The following is a 13,248-nucleotide window of genomic DNA, read 5'->3' on the forward strand; positions in this document are numbered from 1 at the left end:
CCGCCAGGGCGTCTTCTCCGCGGCCGGTGGGCGGCGCTATATCCGGCGGGCCCAGGAAGTCAGCGGCAGCACCGGCGGCGGCGCGGCCGGTCGGCCAGAAGGGAGGCGAGGCTGCCGCGCCCGCAGCTGCCGCTCGCCATGAGCAGCCTACGGGAGGGCGCGGCGGCGGCCGAGGCGCCGGCCTGGAAGCTGGCCCTTCTCGAGCGCAAGCGGGCCAAGCTGGCGTCCGGCATGGGTCTCGAGCGCGGCCGGGGCCCGGCTCCGCGGCTCGACCAGGGCCCCGACGGGCGCGAAGCGGGAACCGTGGTGGCCGAGAGTCTGGGCCCGCTGCGGGAGAACCCCTTCATGCGCCTGGAGAGCGAGCGGCGGCGGCGGCGGCGGCGGGGCGCCTGCGATCTCCCGGGGACGGCCGCCGCCCCGTCGCCCGCCGCCGAGTCCCCGGCCCTGGCGCAGCTGCTCCAGCTCTACGGCGCCGTGCCCGGCATCCGCACCATCCGTGCCGACAACATCCTCATCATCGAGTCGAGCGACCCGGCAGATCCCGCGGAAGACGGCGGCGGAGGAGCGGGAGACACCCCCGGCCGTCAGAGCTCCCTGCGGGACCTGCTCGCCTGCGGCGGCCCTCCCGTCACCGAGATCCGCGCCGCCCAAGTCGTCGTCTACGAGCCCGAAGCGCCGCCGATCGCCGCCGGCCCCGATTCCGGTCTGGTCAGTCGGCTGCTGCAGAAGTTCGACCGCGCGGCGAAAGGGAAGAGGCGAGGGGGCGAGGACCCCGCCCCGGCGGTCCCTCCGCCGCCCCGCTCCCCCGCCGCCTGCCCGGACTTCCTGCCCGGCGCTCAGGGCGGCGGCGGCGGCGGCTTTTTCTTGCAGAAGATCGGCTCCAACTCCTTCGTGGTGAATCCGCGTGGACACCGCCCAGGTCTCGCAGCCGTTTCTGCCTCCGGTAACGGGCGTGCGAGGGTGGAGGAGGACGCTCCCCCTCCGCCTCCCCCCAGCGGTCCCGATCAGCGCGGGGCGGCCGCCGTCTCCAAAGCCGTGCCATCCTCCCAGAGCCCCGAGGCTTCATTCCCGCTGGAAGCTGAGGCGGGGAAGCCAAAGCCCGAGGCCGCCGCTGCCCTTGAGGCCTTGCCGCCGCCGCCAACCAGTGCCATTCCAGACAGCCGGGCCTCAGCCGATCCGGCCCGGCCCAGCCCGCTCTTCAGCTCCAGCTGCTCCTTTGAAATCCGCCCAGCCCCAAAGCCGGACCTCGCAGCCATCCCTGCTCATGATCTGCAGGCGCACGCCTTGGCCAGCTTGCGGCTCAGTTCTCGCAACTCCTTCCTCTTTGTGCCCCATCGGAAAGCGGAGCCCCCTGGCTCTCCGATGCCCTGGGCAGCCCCTTCCTCTTGGCCCAGAGAGGCCTTCTCGTCTGAGCCTCTGGTGCCCGTGACTGACATAGATGAGGACTTGGTGGCAGCCCTGCCTCCCTTAAAAGTCTTGAGCCCCAGGCTGGAGGGCTTCCATGTGCCCCGAGAAGGTGCCCTGGCTCGGGAGATGCTGGAGCCTGCCTTGCCCGCTTCCGGGCCCTTTTCCACTGGTTATGTCACTCGCAGCAGCACTTTCACCATAGTGCCCAAAAGGAAGCCCCCCACGACCGGCCTGGAGCCCTTCAGCAGAGCCTGGCTACAGGAGGAGGAGGAAGAGGACAGAAGCCAAAGGGAAGCCCAGATGGGAGCCCTCCAGCAGGAGGAATCAGGTCACATCAAAAAACGCTACCCCACTGTCAATGAGATCAAAGTGATTGGTGGCTATCTTTCTCTCGATAAATCCTGCATGAGCAAAGCGGGTATTCGGCGCAAAAAGGTAACTAGTTGACACCTGTGTTGACCAGTCCTATTTCTGTTACGCTGGATTTTTGCAGTGTGCGGAGGTGAACAGGATTTGACCAAAGAATGCTGGGCCACTGTTGGGCAACTACTGTAGGGCCTCTTGATCTCTTATGTTCTCTAGGAGGGCTCAGAACCCTTCATGCCAACGGTGGATTAAGCTGCCTGCAAGTGCCCAGGGAACATAATGTGCTACTGTTCCCCTAGTAGCTCATGGTATAAATAGGCCAGACTTTAATACGAGTGCAGAGTTAGCCGTGTGAACTTGGAAAGGTTTTGCAGGCTCGATTTCATCCATCCACTGTGGATTGTAAGGAAGGGACCCTCCTTGTCCCTGAGGGCTTCAGTGCTGTGGCATTTTGGCAACTGGTGATTTAGTGGGGATGGGTTGTATCCAAACAGGCATCGTTTAGATTCTTTTTTTGAAAAAATAGTGAACTTGTTGTGCTTTTATTAGAGGATAGAAGTTTCTCTTGGAGAAAGAGATATAGTCTGTATGTACAGATCAGGATGAGGAGCATCATTCAAGGTTCAGGATGACACTATAAAGAGGTCTGGCAGAGGCCTGACGTGACTGCAGAGCAAATGTGGCTTCCTATCTTTTCACACTCATCTGTTCTGCAAGATTACACCTGCTTAGAAACTGATGGGAGATGCAGGTCAATTGTTTTGGGACTCTTAATTAATCAGCAATCTTGGCCAGTGCTAGGCTGGGGTCACTTTTCAAACCCCCAACCGAGCAGAGTCTGTTTTCTTCTGATTCATGCAGTTGGCTTACCATTGGTACAGATTCCTCTAACAGGGTGTGGCAGACACAGGGTGGAAAAGTGAGGCCAAGTGATCAAATTATTATGCAATATCAAGAGTCAGGCTGGAGGAGAAGAGATGGTAATTATTTATGTATACATTTCCTTGTAGCTCAGGTTTCCTTTGAGACATTGCTGCACTGTTTCTTAGCTATCAAAATCCTTTTTTTTTTTTTTATGCTGAGGCTTCTTTTCGCAGTGCCACCTTTTTGAGAACTAGTGGGAATTTGTCCTTCAGTCGATTGCCTGTAGAGCTCCCCCTCCCTTTCCAGCTATAGAAGGGCTTCTCCCTGTCCTGGCTGAGGTTGCTTTTTATATTTCAAAGTCGTTGGAAGGAAACCGGCCTCTGAGGAGCCCTTGTGCTGCTTTTGTTCAGCTCCTGCAAGGCTTTTGTCAGTTACTGGCTTTTGGCCTGGGAGCTCCGGTTGCTGTCAACAAAGGAAATACAGGGGCATTGATAAGAAGGTGCTGCTGGAAGAAGAGCTGCTGAACATGGCCTGATGATGTTCCTGTCAGAATAAAACATTCCTGGAAATTAATTGATGTCCACAGGTTACCTGTTAATCAGAAAAAGGCTTGCCAACTTCAAGGAGGATTAGTTTCAAAGAACCACAGTTATTTCTTGGTGATTAAGATTGCCTTTCTTCCTGCAGTTCACGTTGCCATTGTAGTTCTTCTCAGGAGCCTCTGTAAACCAGGTGAAGATGAAAGAGAGGGGCCGTCCAGAGTCTTTCCAGACAGCATGCATTTGGACCCAAGACCCCTCACTCCTGGTCAACCATCTTAATCTCCATGTCACACTGGTGCAAACTTGGTGGGCTGTGGAAGTTGGCCATGTGTTTTTTTTACAAAACAAGGTTTTCTGACACTTCAAGAACGTTTGCTTAGATAGATATGATAGATAGATAGATAGGTCGGTCGGTCTTTGGTTATTCAGTGTTGCCAAGACACTTCCAATTTTACACGGGAGAAAACCTGAATAACCAAAGACCTACATACAAACACACGCGAAAACCTCAGAAAACAAATATATATATGTATGTATGTATGTAAGCAAACTTTCTTGAGGTGTCTGAAACTTGTATCTCCCCTGTGGCACCTGATCCTGGTCTGCTTGCAGGATCCTTCAGGGTGTTGATTACAGGCTAAAAGGCAATCACTTTATGTGCCTTCTTTGTTGCACAGGGACATTGTGGCATTTTGGCCCAGTTTTTGTTTGCATTTGAATTTGCAAAGTGATGATCCAGGGAGATAAATAAGGAGCTCCTGGAAGTGGTGGTAAGAACCATTGGCTTCTGCACTGATGATGACAAAATAGTTTCCCATTAGATGCTGCAGATGCTACACAAACTGAAAAGCTTGTTTTACAATTCGATTTCACAAGCTTTAAGCTCAGTGTTTAGACGGCTTTGCTAAAGTTCTAGTTCTGTCTTGTCAAAACATTGTAAATGGGACTATAAGGCATTTGGGTATTGCTACAAGGACCTCAGGCTGCAGTTTGTAATGTATTTTCCGTAGCTGAGAAGAGACTCTGGAGGACTAGGCTTCTGCTTTTTTTCTTCTCAATGCTTGAAATTGGATTAAAAGGTTAAATGGGCATTAGTGAGCATTGTAGCCTTAGCTTCTCTGTTGATGTTTCTTTTAAACAAGATTGCTTTTCTTTGGAACATAGTTACTTTATTTTTAAAGTGGCTGCTTTAAAACAAGATTCTTAGTGCTGACTGTGATGATGATGATATGAGTTTCTAAAATGGAGCAAAAATTATACAGTTTGGCCTAGTGGTTAAGGCACCAGGCTAGAAAGCAGGTGATGCTGTTTGAGTCCCACCCTAGCCTTGAAAGCCATCTGGATAACTTTTGGCCAGTCCGACCCACCTCACAGGGTTGTTGTAGTGGGGAAAATAGGAGGAAGGTGTGTTGGATGTGTTCACTGCCTTGAGTTATTTGTAAAAATAATAAAGGCGGGATATAAATATGGCAAGGTGGCCTATGAATCTGCTTATATACTCTTGGGAGACTTCCTGAAGCATTCAAAAGTGCTCCGTCTCTGTTGATTCCCACTGAAAGGTGAGGCTTCACTGGACTTGTCACGCATAGAAATCAAATAAAAATACTGAAGGATTCCAGCTGGAATAAGCTAGAAATTTACCTCACTGAAACCTGAGGTAGAGTTGCAAAACAGCTTCTTACTGTTCTTTCAGATGAAAATATCTTTCAATGAGGCTAGCTTGCAAACCACGTTTGAATATCCATCCGAGAGCTCCTTGGTAGAGGAGGAGGAGGAGGAGGAGGAATACGCCACAGAAATAGATGAAAAGCCTGCCTTTCTCATTCCTCATCCAAACACTACTATAAACTCCAACCCAGTCAACTCAGGTAAGCTCTCATTTCAAAACCTGGCTTAGGCTATGGCAGATCCCCAGTTATGACATCATTTTTGGAACTGGAGTTGGGCGAGGCAGCGACGCTGTTATCCAGCACTTTCCACATTCAGGAACGGACTGGATATTAAGCCCCTGTAGTTAAAACAGTAGCATCCCCAGTGAGATAGAAGGAAAAATTTCAGAAAGTTGAAACTTTAAACTTCCATGTCCTTCTTGATGTCCAGTAGAGCTTTATCAGAGGATAATAACTCTTTCCAGCCTCAGAGCGGAATCTCTGCCTGTGCCATCCCATCTTACTCTTCCCCTTTTGCTTCTTCTGACTCCGGGCGCTCATCCTTTTCGATAGGTCTGTCAGGTTACACTCCAAAGCACTCCTTGGGCTTCAACCAGTGGCAGGAGCAACAGCACAAGAAGCCGCCTTCAAGCATTAGAGTCTTTCTACAGGACACTGACCAGCCGGACCAACGGGTCATGGTAAGACTTGGGCAGGCGTGCGTTTGTCCTGGGGGGGCGGGGAGGTATCGGCGGGTGGCAGCTTCATAAACTTGTCTGCAGTAGAACAAAGCAGAGGTAGCAGGCAAAGTTCTGCACTTGCACCAGCTCAGAAGAAGGCCGGTGCTACAGGCAAGATTCAGCATCATCGTCATTCCAGTTTTGAATGGCTGCCCTTTCTTGCCAATGGGGCACGGTGCTTTGCTTCCTTGCATCTCTCTCCTCTGGAAGAAAAGCAGCATGGCAGCTATCTTTGTCTCCTCACAGCTCACCCCTGCCGAAAAAAGCCACCTGTCTGACTTCAGTAGCGAACCTGCCCTCTACTTCTGAGTCCTGAGCGCAGGCGGAAGGAAGATGTCCCGCCAGAAGAGACAAAGGTGGCACGCAAAGCCAAACTTCTCTTCCCTCATCAGGGACTGAGATGCCCCGGAGGGCCTCACGTTCAAATGCACCTCTTGTTTCGGCAGCTTGGGTTTTTTACCTACAGCCTTCCTGTTCTGAGATAAAAACGCCAGAGATGCCCAGATGCTGAATGGGCCGCCAAATGCTCAGATTGCAGTCGAGCTTGGTGCTGAACAAGCAAGCAAGCTGCCACCTGATGGGAAATATTGTCCGGGAACTCACCTTGGGGAAATCATGCTGCAAATACTTAGCGGAAGCGGCCACCGAGTTTTTCAGCTGAGCAAATAACGACAAATACTCTTGCCTTCAACAGACTTACTAGTGGACTCTGTTAAAGAAAATTCCAGTTCCCAAAGGGCCAATCTCAAATATGTGCCCTAATCTGATGCTTGCATTTCTGTGACCAAATTGTGCAGAAGGTCAGCTGTGCAGCAGTTTCTTAGATGCATCTTGTGGCAACTGGAATCCTGTAGAAAGCTGGCAATTTGTGATTCTTATAGTCTTTTTTGAGCTGATCTTTGGTGCTCACATTTTCCTTGCCAGATCTAAAATGTTGGTAACAGAGGCTTTAAGAGTTACTGTGTCTGAACGAAGCTCTAGGTCAGATGGCCAATCCTTCACCTGAGGTGCCACTAAGTGCTGCCTCATAGCTGGGGTTTTTTCCTGCCCAGCTCTTAGAGCCAAGTTTTTCAGTACTCGGACTCAGCGTAAGTCTGAATCCCAGGAGAACGGAGGGGGACTCCTGGCTCTCTGATCCTTCCTCTCCAATGATAACCTTTTGCTATCATATTTTCCAGAAAGCAGCTGGTCTGGTCATCTGGAGGAGGATTACACTGATTAATTGGCTAGCACTGCATTCAGGTTGTGAAAACCAGAGTAAACACTGTCATTAGCATTTCAGTAGCACTCCAGGCAAGAGCAGAATGTTATGTATGGGGCTCGGCCACATGAAGTCTCCTGTGAAAGGAGCAAGACCTGGAGAGTAAGTGTGTGTCTTTCTGTTTAGTATCTAAAATCAAAGCAAGCTAATTCACCGTAGTATATTTTGCACTTGTTTATTAATGGAGGAAGTTAGGGCTTTGATCTTACACTCCACTGGATCTAGCTGGAGAAACGAAACTGCTGTATGTGTTCCTCTTCCGCCTTTGAATGCTGCCACTTTGGGCTTCCCAGGTTTATTAAACCACACAAGTGATTTCTTCATGACTGTTGTTGGGTGATTTATTTGGCTATTTTACGCAACTGGTATATCAGCGTGTGCAGAACTACAACATGAAACTGCAGTTGCATCCCTGTCTTACCAACTCTAACCTTCCCATAGTATCTGGCCATTTCGCTGGATTCATGATTGGGGGAGCTGTGAAAGCATAGAAGGTTGGAGGAAAAGAAAGCCGTATGGTGGAGACAAATCTCTATTCACTAGGCGAAAATAATTGGGCCTCAGGTGTCGTTAAGCCCAGGCCCAGCCTGCTTGCAGGCAGAGCAAACAAGGCAACGGGAGGATGCCCGTAGAGCCTTCCTTGCTGTTTCTATGTACCTTTCTCTGCTGCGAGGGAGGGCTTTACAGCTTCCGCCTCCTGTACCTGGTGCTCCACCCCCCACCTCCACCCCCTTCACTCTCCCCTCTCACCATTTCCAAGTTAGCTCCAGAGCCAGAGATGCCATGGGCAGCCAAAGGCAGCAGAGTAGCCCTTTGTGTACATTACATCAGTCAAATGTAACACCAACTTCCCTCGGAGCTCAGGGTTGCCTCGAGATGGGCAGCAAATAAATTTAATAAATAAAAATGCCACCTCCCGTCCAGACCTGGCCGGCTGTGTGTCCCAAAGAAAGCCAGGCAATGGGACCACCTGCTTGGTGATGCAGCCGCTGGACGCCGAGGGGAGCTTGTCAGGCCCTTGCCACCCCCCCCCCCCTGCAAACCCTCTGCCCTATCTCCCACAGTAGCAGCTGCACCAGGCATCTTTGGAGAAACCCATCAGCTTTATTTGTTGCTCCCCGAGCCACCCCCCCTCAGATCTCCTTGGCAGGGAGGCTCTTGGACTCGGTGGCCTTGGCCAGGTTCCCGGCTTCCTTCTTCAGCACGTTCAGCAGCGTCTGCGAGCTTTCCAGGACCTGGGGCGGGCGGGAAAGGGTGCCTGGTCACGCCGGGTCGGCGGGGGGGGGGGCGGGCGCGGGAGGTCCGGGATGGGGGCCGTCTCACCTTCATGTAGGCCGCCTCGGTCTCGGCGATGGTCTTGTCGAACTCGTTGCGCGTGGCCATCTTGTGGGCCAGGGTCTCGTTGATGCGGGCCAGGCGCTCGGTCAGCACGCGGAGGTCGCCCTGCAGCTTGCCCTTCTCCTCCTCCTCCTGCCGGATCTGCCGGCTCAGCTCGTCCCTCTTGGCGCACAGCTCCTCGATGCCTGCGGAGGGCGCCGCGGCTCAGCGCTTACCGGGAACGCCGCCCCCCACGCCCCCCACGCCCCCGCCGCCGTCCCCGCCGCTTACACTTGACCAGCTCGTTGTTGTAGCTCTGCAGCGCCGCGCCTTGCTGGGTCATCGCCGCCGCTCTCTCCGTCCGTCCGTCCGCCCGCCCTGCCGGCTGCCTTCCGGCTCCGCCTCCAACGGCCGCCCGCCGCCCGCGCGCCCAGCACCGCGATGGAGCTCTCGGCCGCCTGGCACGCCCTCAGCACCGGCCTGGTGCCGCCCGCCGCGCTGGGGCTGGGGCCGGAGGGGCCGGGAGCCCCGGCGGCGGGGGACGAGCTGCGGGCGGCGGCGGCGGTGCTGGCGCGCCACGGGCTGCTGGCGGCGCTGGAGGAGTGGCTCCTGGAGGTGCTGCAGCGGGACCTGCAGGCTCGGCTGGCGCCCGAGTTCTGGAGCCGGGCCGGCGGGGAGCCGCCATGCTCGCGGCGCCTGCTGGAGGCCTTCGGACTGTTGCGCCGCCGCCTGGAGCCCTACCTGCGCGGCCTGGGCCTGCTGGAGGAGTGGGCGCGGCCGGCGGGGCGCTGCTGCCGGGGCGGCCCGCGCGAGAGAGCCGGGGCCCTGTTGCGCGCCGTCCTCTTCTCCGCGCCTCCCGCCGACTTCCGCGAGGCCGTGCGCCGCTTCTATGGGCGCAGCTTCCGCATCTACATGCGGCAGCGCGGCGGCGGCGGGGTCGAAGAGGAGGCGGCCGGCGCGGGCTGCGGCTGCGGGGAGGAGAGCTGCTGGTGCCCGCTGGCCATGGAGCAGTTCCAGCAGCTGAACGCCATCCTGTGGGTACCGGGCGGGCGCGGGACGCGGGACGCGGGGAGCGGATCGGCGGGACTTTTGACCGGGGTCTTTGTGCCTCCGCAGCCACGAGCTGGACCTGCTGGAGCGGGTGAGCGCCGACGCCGTGACCTACGTGCTGCACGGGATGCTCGAGGAGCGCGTGGAGCGGCGCTGCCGGGGCGAGTACGAGCGCTCCTTCCTCGCGGAGTTCCAGGAGGTAGTAGTAGTAGTAGTAGTAGTAGTAGGGACCTTGGAGGTCATGTAGTCCAACCCCCTGCTCAGGCAGGAAACCCTATACCATTTCGGACAAATGGCTTTCCAGTCTCTTAAAAACTTCCAGTGTTGGAGCATTCACAATTTCTAGAGGCAGGTTGTTCCACTGGTTAATTGTTCTAACTGTCAGTTAATTGTTCTGTCAATGTGGGCTAATGGGTGCCCGGGGAGGGGACGAGGGGCAGCCGATCTCCTTGCCCTCCCTGTTCCACCTCTACTGGCCGGCTGACCCTCCCGTCTGAGGGGGTCGCCCCTTCTTTGCCCTGCCCCAGTGGATCGAGAAGGTGATTGGCTGGCTAGGCGGTGTCTTTCTGCGAGAGAGCGCCGGGGCCCCGCCCAGCCCAGCGGCCAGCAGCAGTCTGAAGCGGTGGCAGCGCCACGTCCAGAGATTCTTCTACCGCCTCTACGCTGGGATGCGTATCGAGGAGCTCTTCGGCATCATCCGCGGTGAGCCCGGCTGGGAGCCCCCCCCCGCACCCCAACCCCACCCGAGCCTGTCCCGAAGCACGGCCACCCTTCTTCACGCTCCCGCGGCTGCCCTGGTGTCTGATGCAGATTTCCCAGAGTCGAAGCCGGCAGTGGAAGACCTGAAGTATTGCCTGGAAAGGACCAACCAGCGGCAGCAGCTCTTGACCTCCCTGAAAAGCGCCTTGGAACTGCGGCTCCTCCATCCCGGTGGGTGGCTTCGCTCTCTCCTGCGGCTCTGAAGGAGCACCAAATCCCCCCCTCCCCCCACGGCCTGTCCTCTCAGCCTCCCTGAGGGATCTGGCATTTAGGTCCCCCCTTCCTCTCTCTTTCAGGGGTGAACACCTCAGACATCATCACCCTTTACATCTCTGCCATCAAAGCTCTGCGGGAGCTGGACTCTTCCATGGTCATCCTGGAAGTGGCCTGTGAGCCCATCCGCAAATACCTGAGGTAAGAGGGGCCGGCTGGCGTTGGCGCCTCCCTGGCTGCCTGGCTTGCTTTGGCCGATGTCGCGTCAGGTGGTGGACCATAACCCACTGTCTCCCCCCCCCCAGGACCAGGGAGGACACCGTGCGGCAGATTGTGGCCGGTCTGACGGGGGATGCGGAGGGGTCAGCTGACCTGGCAAACGAGCTCTCCAAAGCTGACCCGGTGACGCTGGAGAACGGCCAGGAGAGCGAGGACGACGGCTCTGAGCCCGAGGACTGGCTGCCCGATCCAGTGGAGGCCGACCCAGGTGGGCTGGGGCTGCAGTTGGGAGGCCCTTTGGGGAGTGGGCCTGCGGTGCTCCCGGCCTCGGCCCACGCACCCCTTCCTCCTAGCAGGGAAGTCCAGCTCTAAGCGCCGCTCCTCGGACATCATCAGCCTGCTGGTGAGCATCTATGGCAGCAAAGACCTCTTCATCAATGAGTACCGCACGCTGCTGGCTGACCGCTTGCTGCACCAATTCAGTTACAGCGCCGAGAGGTGAGGCCCGAGCGGTCCCGCTGCTGCGCAGAGTCCCCTGAGGCAGGGCCCAAGCCCCAGCCTAGCCAGCAAAGGCAGCCTTGTGGGTCAGGAGGCTGCCCTTCCTCTTGCTGCGGCCGGTGATAGGAAGGATTGCGGGGATCCTCTGGCCGGGCGGGGGAGCTTCCCGGCCACTGCTCTGCGTGAGCTGCCGGTAGAGGGTCTCCTCTGCAGAAGTGCGGGCTGTTTTGTGAGCAGCAGAGGCCTTGGCAACAGTCCTTGCTGCTTCTTGCTTTAGGGAAATCCGAAACGTGGAACTGCTGAAGCTGCGTTTTGGAGAGGCCCAGATGCACTACTGCGAAGTCATGCTAAAAGTAGGTGCTGCCTATAGAGATGTGGCGGGACCACCCTGGTCCCTCCAAATGCTGATTTCACTTGGCTGGAGGGCCCCCCCCAAAAGGCCCCATGGTGGCCTGTCCAGCTGAGCTCGGACATCCCAGTTCCTTCTACCTTTTCCGTGCAGGACATGGCGGACTCTCGACGCATCAATGCAAACATTCGCGATGAGGAGCAGAAGCTGCCTGAGCAGGAAAGGCCCCCCTTCAGCCTTGTGGCCATCATCCTCTCCAGTGAGTTCTGGCCCCCGCTGAAGGAGGAGAAGCTGGAGCTCCCAGGGCAGATCAAGGAGGCCATGGAGGCCTATGCAAAGAAGTACGAAAAGCTGAAGGTAGGAGAGTTCTCTGTCTGCAGGAAGTTCAGCCATGGGCCTCTTCTACAGCTGGTAGCCAGCAACAAAGGAGGCCTTCTGTCCCTCCTCCGGGTTCAGCCTAGCTCTCTTCTAGGATTTGGCTGTTCCTTTTTCCCATCTGCCTCTCCCTTCGCCCAGGACATCCTGTGATGCGATGGCTGGGCCAACAGCCAGGAGCTTCTGGTCCTTCAGCTGAGTAACCATAAGGCTCCCTCATGGCTTCTTCACAGGCCATGAGGACCTTGAACTGGAAGCATCACCTGGGCTTGGTGAACTTGGAGGTGGAGTTGGCGGACCGCACACTCTCCTTGTCCGTGTCGCCAGTGCATGCAGCTGTCATCCTGCACTTCCAGGGCAAAAGTAGGTCTCCTGGCTCCATGAAAGAATGCCTCTAGCTTCTACCCTTCCCCCACAAAGGGATCTCCCAGTCTTCCGGGGAAGGACCTGCAGATATGTCTGCATACATGTGGGGCACATGAGCCAGGCGTGGGGAGGGATGCACATTTGGCGGTGTCAAGATAGAAGGAAGGAAGGTTTCCTATCAGGAGATCCTCCTTGTTCGCCCCAGATGCTCGGAGAACCGGTCTTGGGCCTCCCTATGCAAAATGCTGCCTCTGCCCCACCCTTGTGTCCCTCCTTGGGGACCCTTCCTTAGGCGGCACTGCTACCCTCGAGCTGAGGCCCTAAGCAGGGTGGGTGCCTCCTTTGCAGGCACATGGACCTTGGAGGAGCTGAGTGAAGCTCTGAAGGTGCCAGCCGCCTCCCTGCGGCGCAAGATGACCCTCTGGCTGCAGCAAGGGGTGCTGCGGGAGGAGCCCCCTGGGACCTTCATGGTGATCGAGGAGGAGTTGAAGGACCAGGCCGAGAAGGTGGTGCTGATCGATAGCGATGAGGAGGGGGATTCAGCCATGGCCTCTCAGGCGGACCAGAAGGAGGAGGAGCTGCAGGTGCCGGTCCGGGGAAGGAGGCTTCCCTCCATGGACCAGGGCTAAGGAGGGAAGGCCAGAGGGCAGCCGGGCTCCAGGCACTGGCCTTGAGTGATCCGCCCTTGTCCAGGCACAACAGTGGCCTTCCAGCTCAGGGCTGGCAGGATCTTAGAGGCAGCTGAACGAGAGCCCTGCTTTCTTCTAATCCCTGCCTCGGCATTGTTTCTGTGTCCTTGTGCACCCCTTTGCAGCTCTTTTGGACCTACATCCAGGCGATGCTGACCAACCTGGAGTCTCTCTCCCTGGAGCGCATCCACAGCATGCTGAAGATCTTTGTGATGACGGGCCCCATGGTGACTGAGATCGACATCCAGGAGCTGCAGGTCTTCCTCCAGAAGAAGGTTCGGGACCAGCAGCTCAGCTACTCGGGGGGTGTCTACCGCTTGCCCAAGAGTTGTAACTGAGCTGTCCATTCCAGCACCTGATGGGCTGAGAGATTTGGGCCACCCTCAGACTCTGGCCTGCTGTGCTGCCTTGCCTCGTCTTGGTGCAGGTGGCCGTGTGCGTGTGTGTGTGTGTGCGCGCGCGCGCACAGCGCAAGGGACTGCTAGCAAAACATTTGTTTTGATGGATTTTCTGGTTCATAATAAAGTGGTTTCCCTCTGAGCCATTGGGACTGCGATGTATTTTTTCTCTGTAAATCGGGCTGG

The 13,248-nt window shown here is 56.5% G+C and overlaps 3 protein-coding genes across 4 annotated transcripts; 2 read left to right on the forward strand and 1 right to left on the reverse strand.

The window, feature by feature from the left end:
- Positions 1 to 48: 48 nt before the first annotated feature.
- On the forward strand, positions 49 to 7,155 carry TPRN (taperin). Its single transcript, XM_039344918.1, has 4 exons — positions 49 to 1,842; positions 4,873 to 5,047; positions 5,402 to 5,529; positions 5,815 to 7,155. Exons 1-4 carry the CDS (start codon positions 139 to 141, stop codon positions 5,875 to 5,877), a joined length of 2,070 nt encoding a protein of 689 aa, XP_039200852.1. The 5' UTR covers positions 49 to 138; the 3' UTR covers positions 5,878 to 7,155.
- Positions 7,156 to 7,913: 758 nt separating this feature from the next.
- SSNA1 (SS nuclear autoantigen 1) lies at positions 7,914 to 8,573 on the reverse strand. The gene is made up of 3 exons (XM_039344957.1): positions 8,438 to 8,573; positions 8,153 to 8,352; positions 7,914 to 8,064 (listed from the first exon to the last, which is right to left on the reverse strand). Exons 1-3 carry the CDS (start codon positions 8,487 to 8,489, stop codon positions 7,963 to 7,965), a joined length of 354 nt encoding a protein of 117 aa, XP_039200891.1. The 5' UTR covers positions 8,490 to 8,573; the 3' UTR covers positions 7,914 to 7,962.
- Positions 8,552 to 13,204, forward strand: ANAPC2 (anaphase promoting complex subunit 2). Of its 2 annotated transcripts, none has more exons than XM_039344915.1 (12): positions 8,552 to 9,180; positions 9,263 to 9,395; positions 9,724 to 9,898; positions 10,007 to 10,126; positions 10,252 to 10,369; positions 10,474 to 10,655; positions 10,741 to 10,885; positions 11,163 to 11,238; positions 11,388 to 11,591; positions 11,843 to 11,972; positions 12,324 to 12,559; positions 12,790 to 13,204. In XM_039344915.1, the coding sequence occupies exons 1-12, from the start codon at positions 8,588 to 8,590 to the stop codon at positions 13,000 to 13,002; spliced, it is 2,325 nt and encodes a 774-aa protein (XP_039200849.1). In that variant the 5' UTR covers positions 8,552 to 8,587; the 3' UTR covers positions 13,003 to 13,204. The 2 variants fall into 2 exon arrangements, with proteins under 2 accessions (XP_039200849.1, XP_039200850.1); XM_039344916.1 differs by having other exon boundaries at positions 10,744 to 10,885.
- Positions 13,205 to 13,248: the final 44 nt, after the last annotated feature.

This window comes from Crotalus tigris, unplaced genomic scaffold (genome assembly GCF_016545835.1).
Source record: "Crotalus tigris isolate CLP2741 ecotype Arizona unplaced genomic scaffold, ASM1654583v1 scf7180000017940.1788314, whole genome shotgun sequence".
NCBI classification, from domain to species: Eukaryota; Metazoa; Chordata; class Lepidosauria; order Squamata; family Viperidae; genus Crotalus; species Crotalus tigris.

Coding starts and splice junctions, on each gene's coding strand:
- SSNA1 (XM_039344957.1), bottom strand. CDS start 8,489: ATGACCCAGCAAGGCGCGGCGCTGCAGAGCTACAACAACGAGCTGGTC. Junction 8,353..8,437: donor CAACAACGAGCTGGTCAAGT/GTAAGCGGCGGG, acceptor CGCCCTCCGCAG/GCATCGAGGAGCTGTGCGCC. Junction 8,065..8,152: donor CCGAGGCGGCCTACATGAAG/GTGAGACGGCCC, acceptor CGCCCGCCCCAG/GTCCTGGAAAGCTCGCAGAC.
- ANAPC2 (XM_039344915.1), top strand. CDS start 8,588: ATGGAGCTCTCGGCCGCCTGGCACGCCCTCAGCACCGGCCTGGTGCCG. Junction 9,396..9,723: donor TCCTCGCGGAGTTCCAGGAG/GTAGTAGTAGTA, acceptor GCCCTGCCCCAG/TGGATCGAGAAGGTGATTGG. Junction 9,899..10,006: donor GCTCTTCGGCATCATCCGCG/GTGAGCCCGGCT, acceptor TGTCTGATGCAG/ATTTCCCAGAGTCGAAGCCG.
- TPRN (XM_039344918.1), top strand. CDS start 139: ATGAGCAGCCTACGGGAGGGCGCGGCGGCGGCCGAGGCGCCGGCCTGG. Junction 5,048..5,401: donor CTCCAACCCAGTCAACTCAG/GTAAGCTCTCAT, acceptor CCTTTTCGATAG/GTCTGTCAGGTTACACTCCA. Junction 5,530..5,814: donor AGCCGGACCAACGGGTCATG/GTAAGACTTGGG, acceptor GTCTCCTCACAG/CTCACCCCTGCCGAAAAAAG.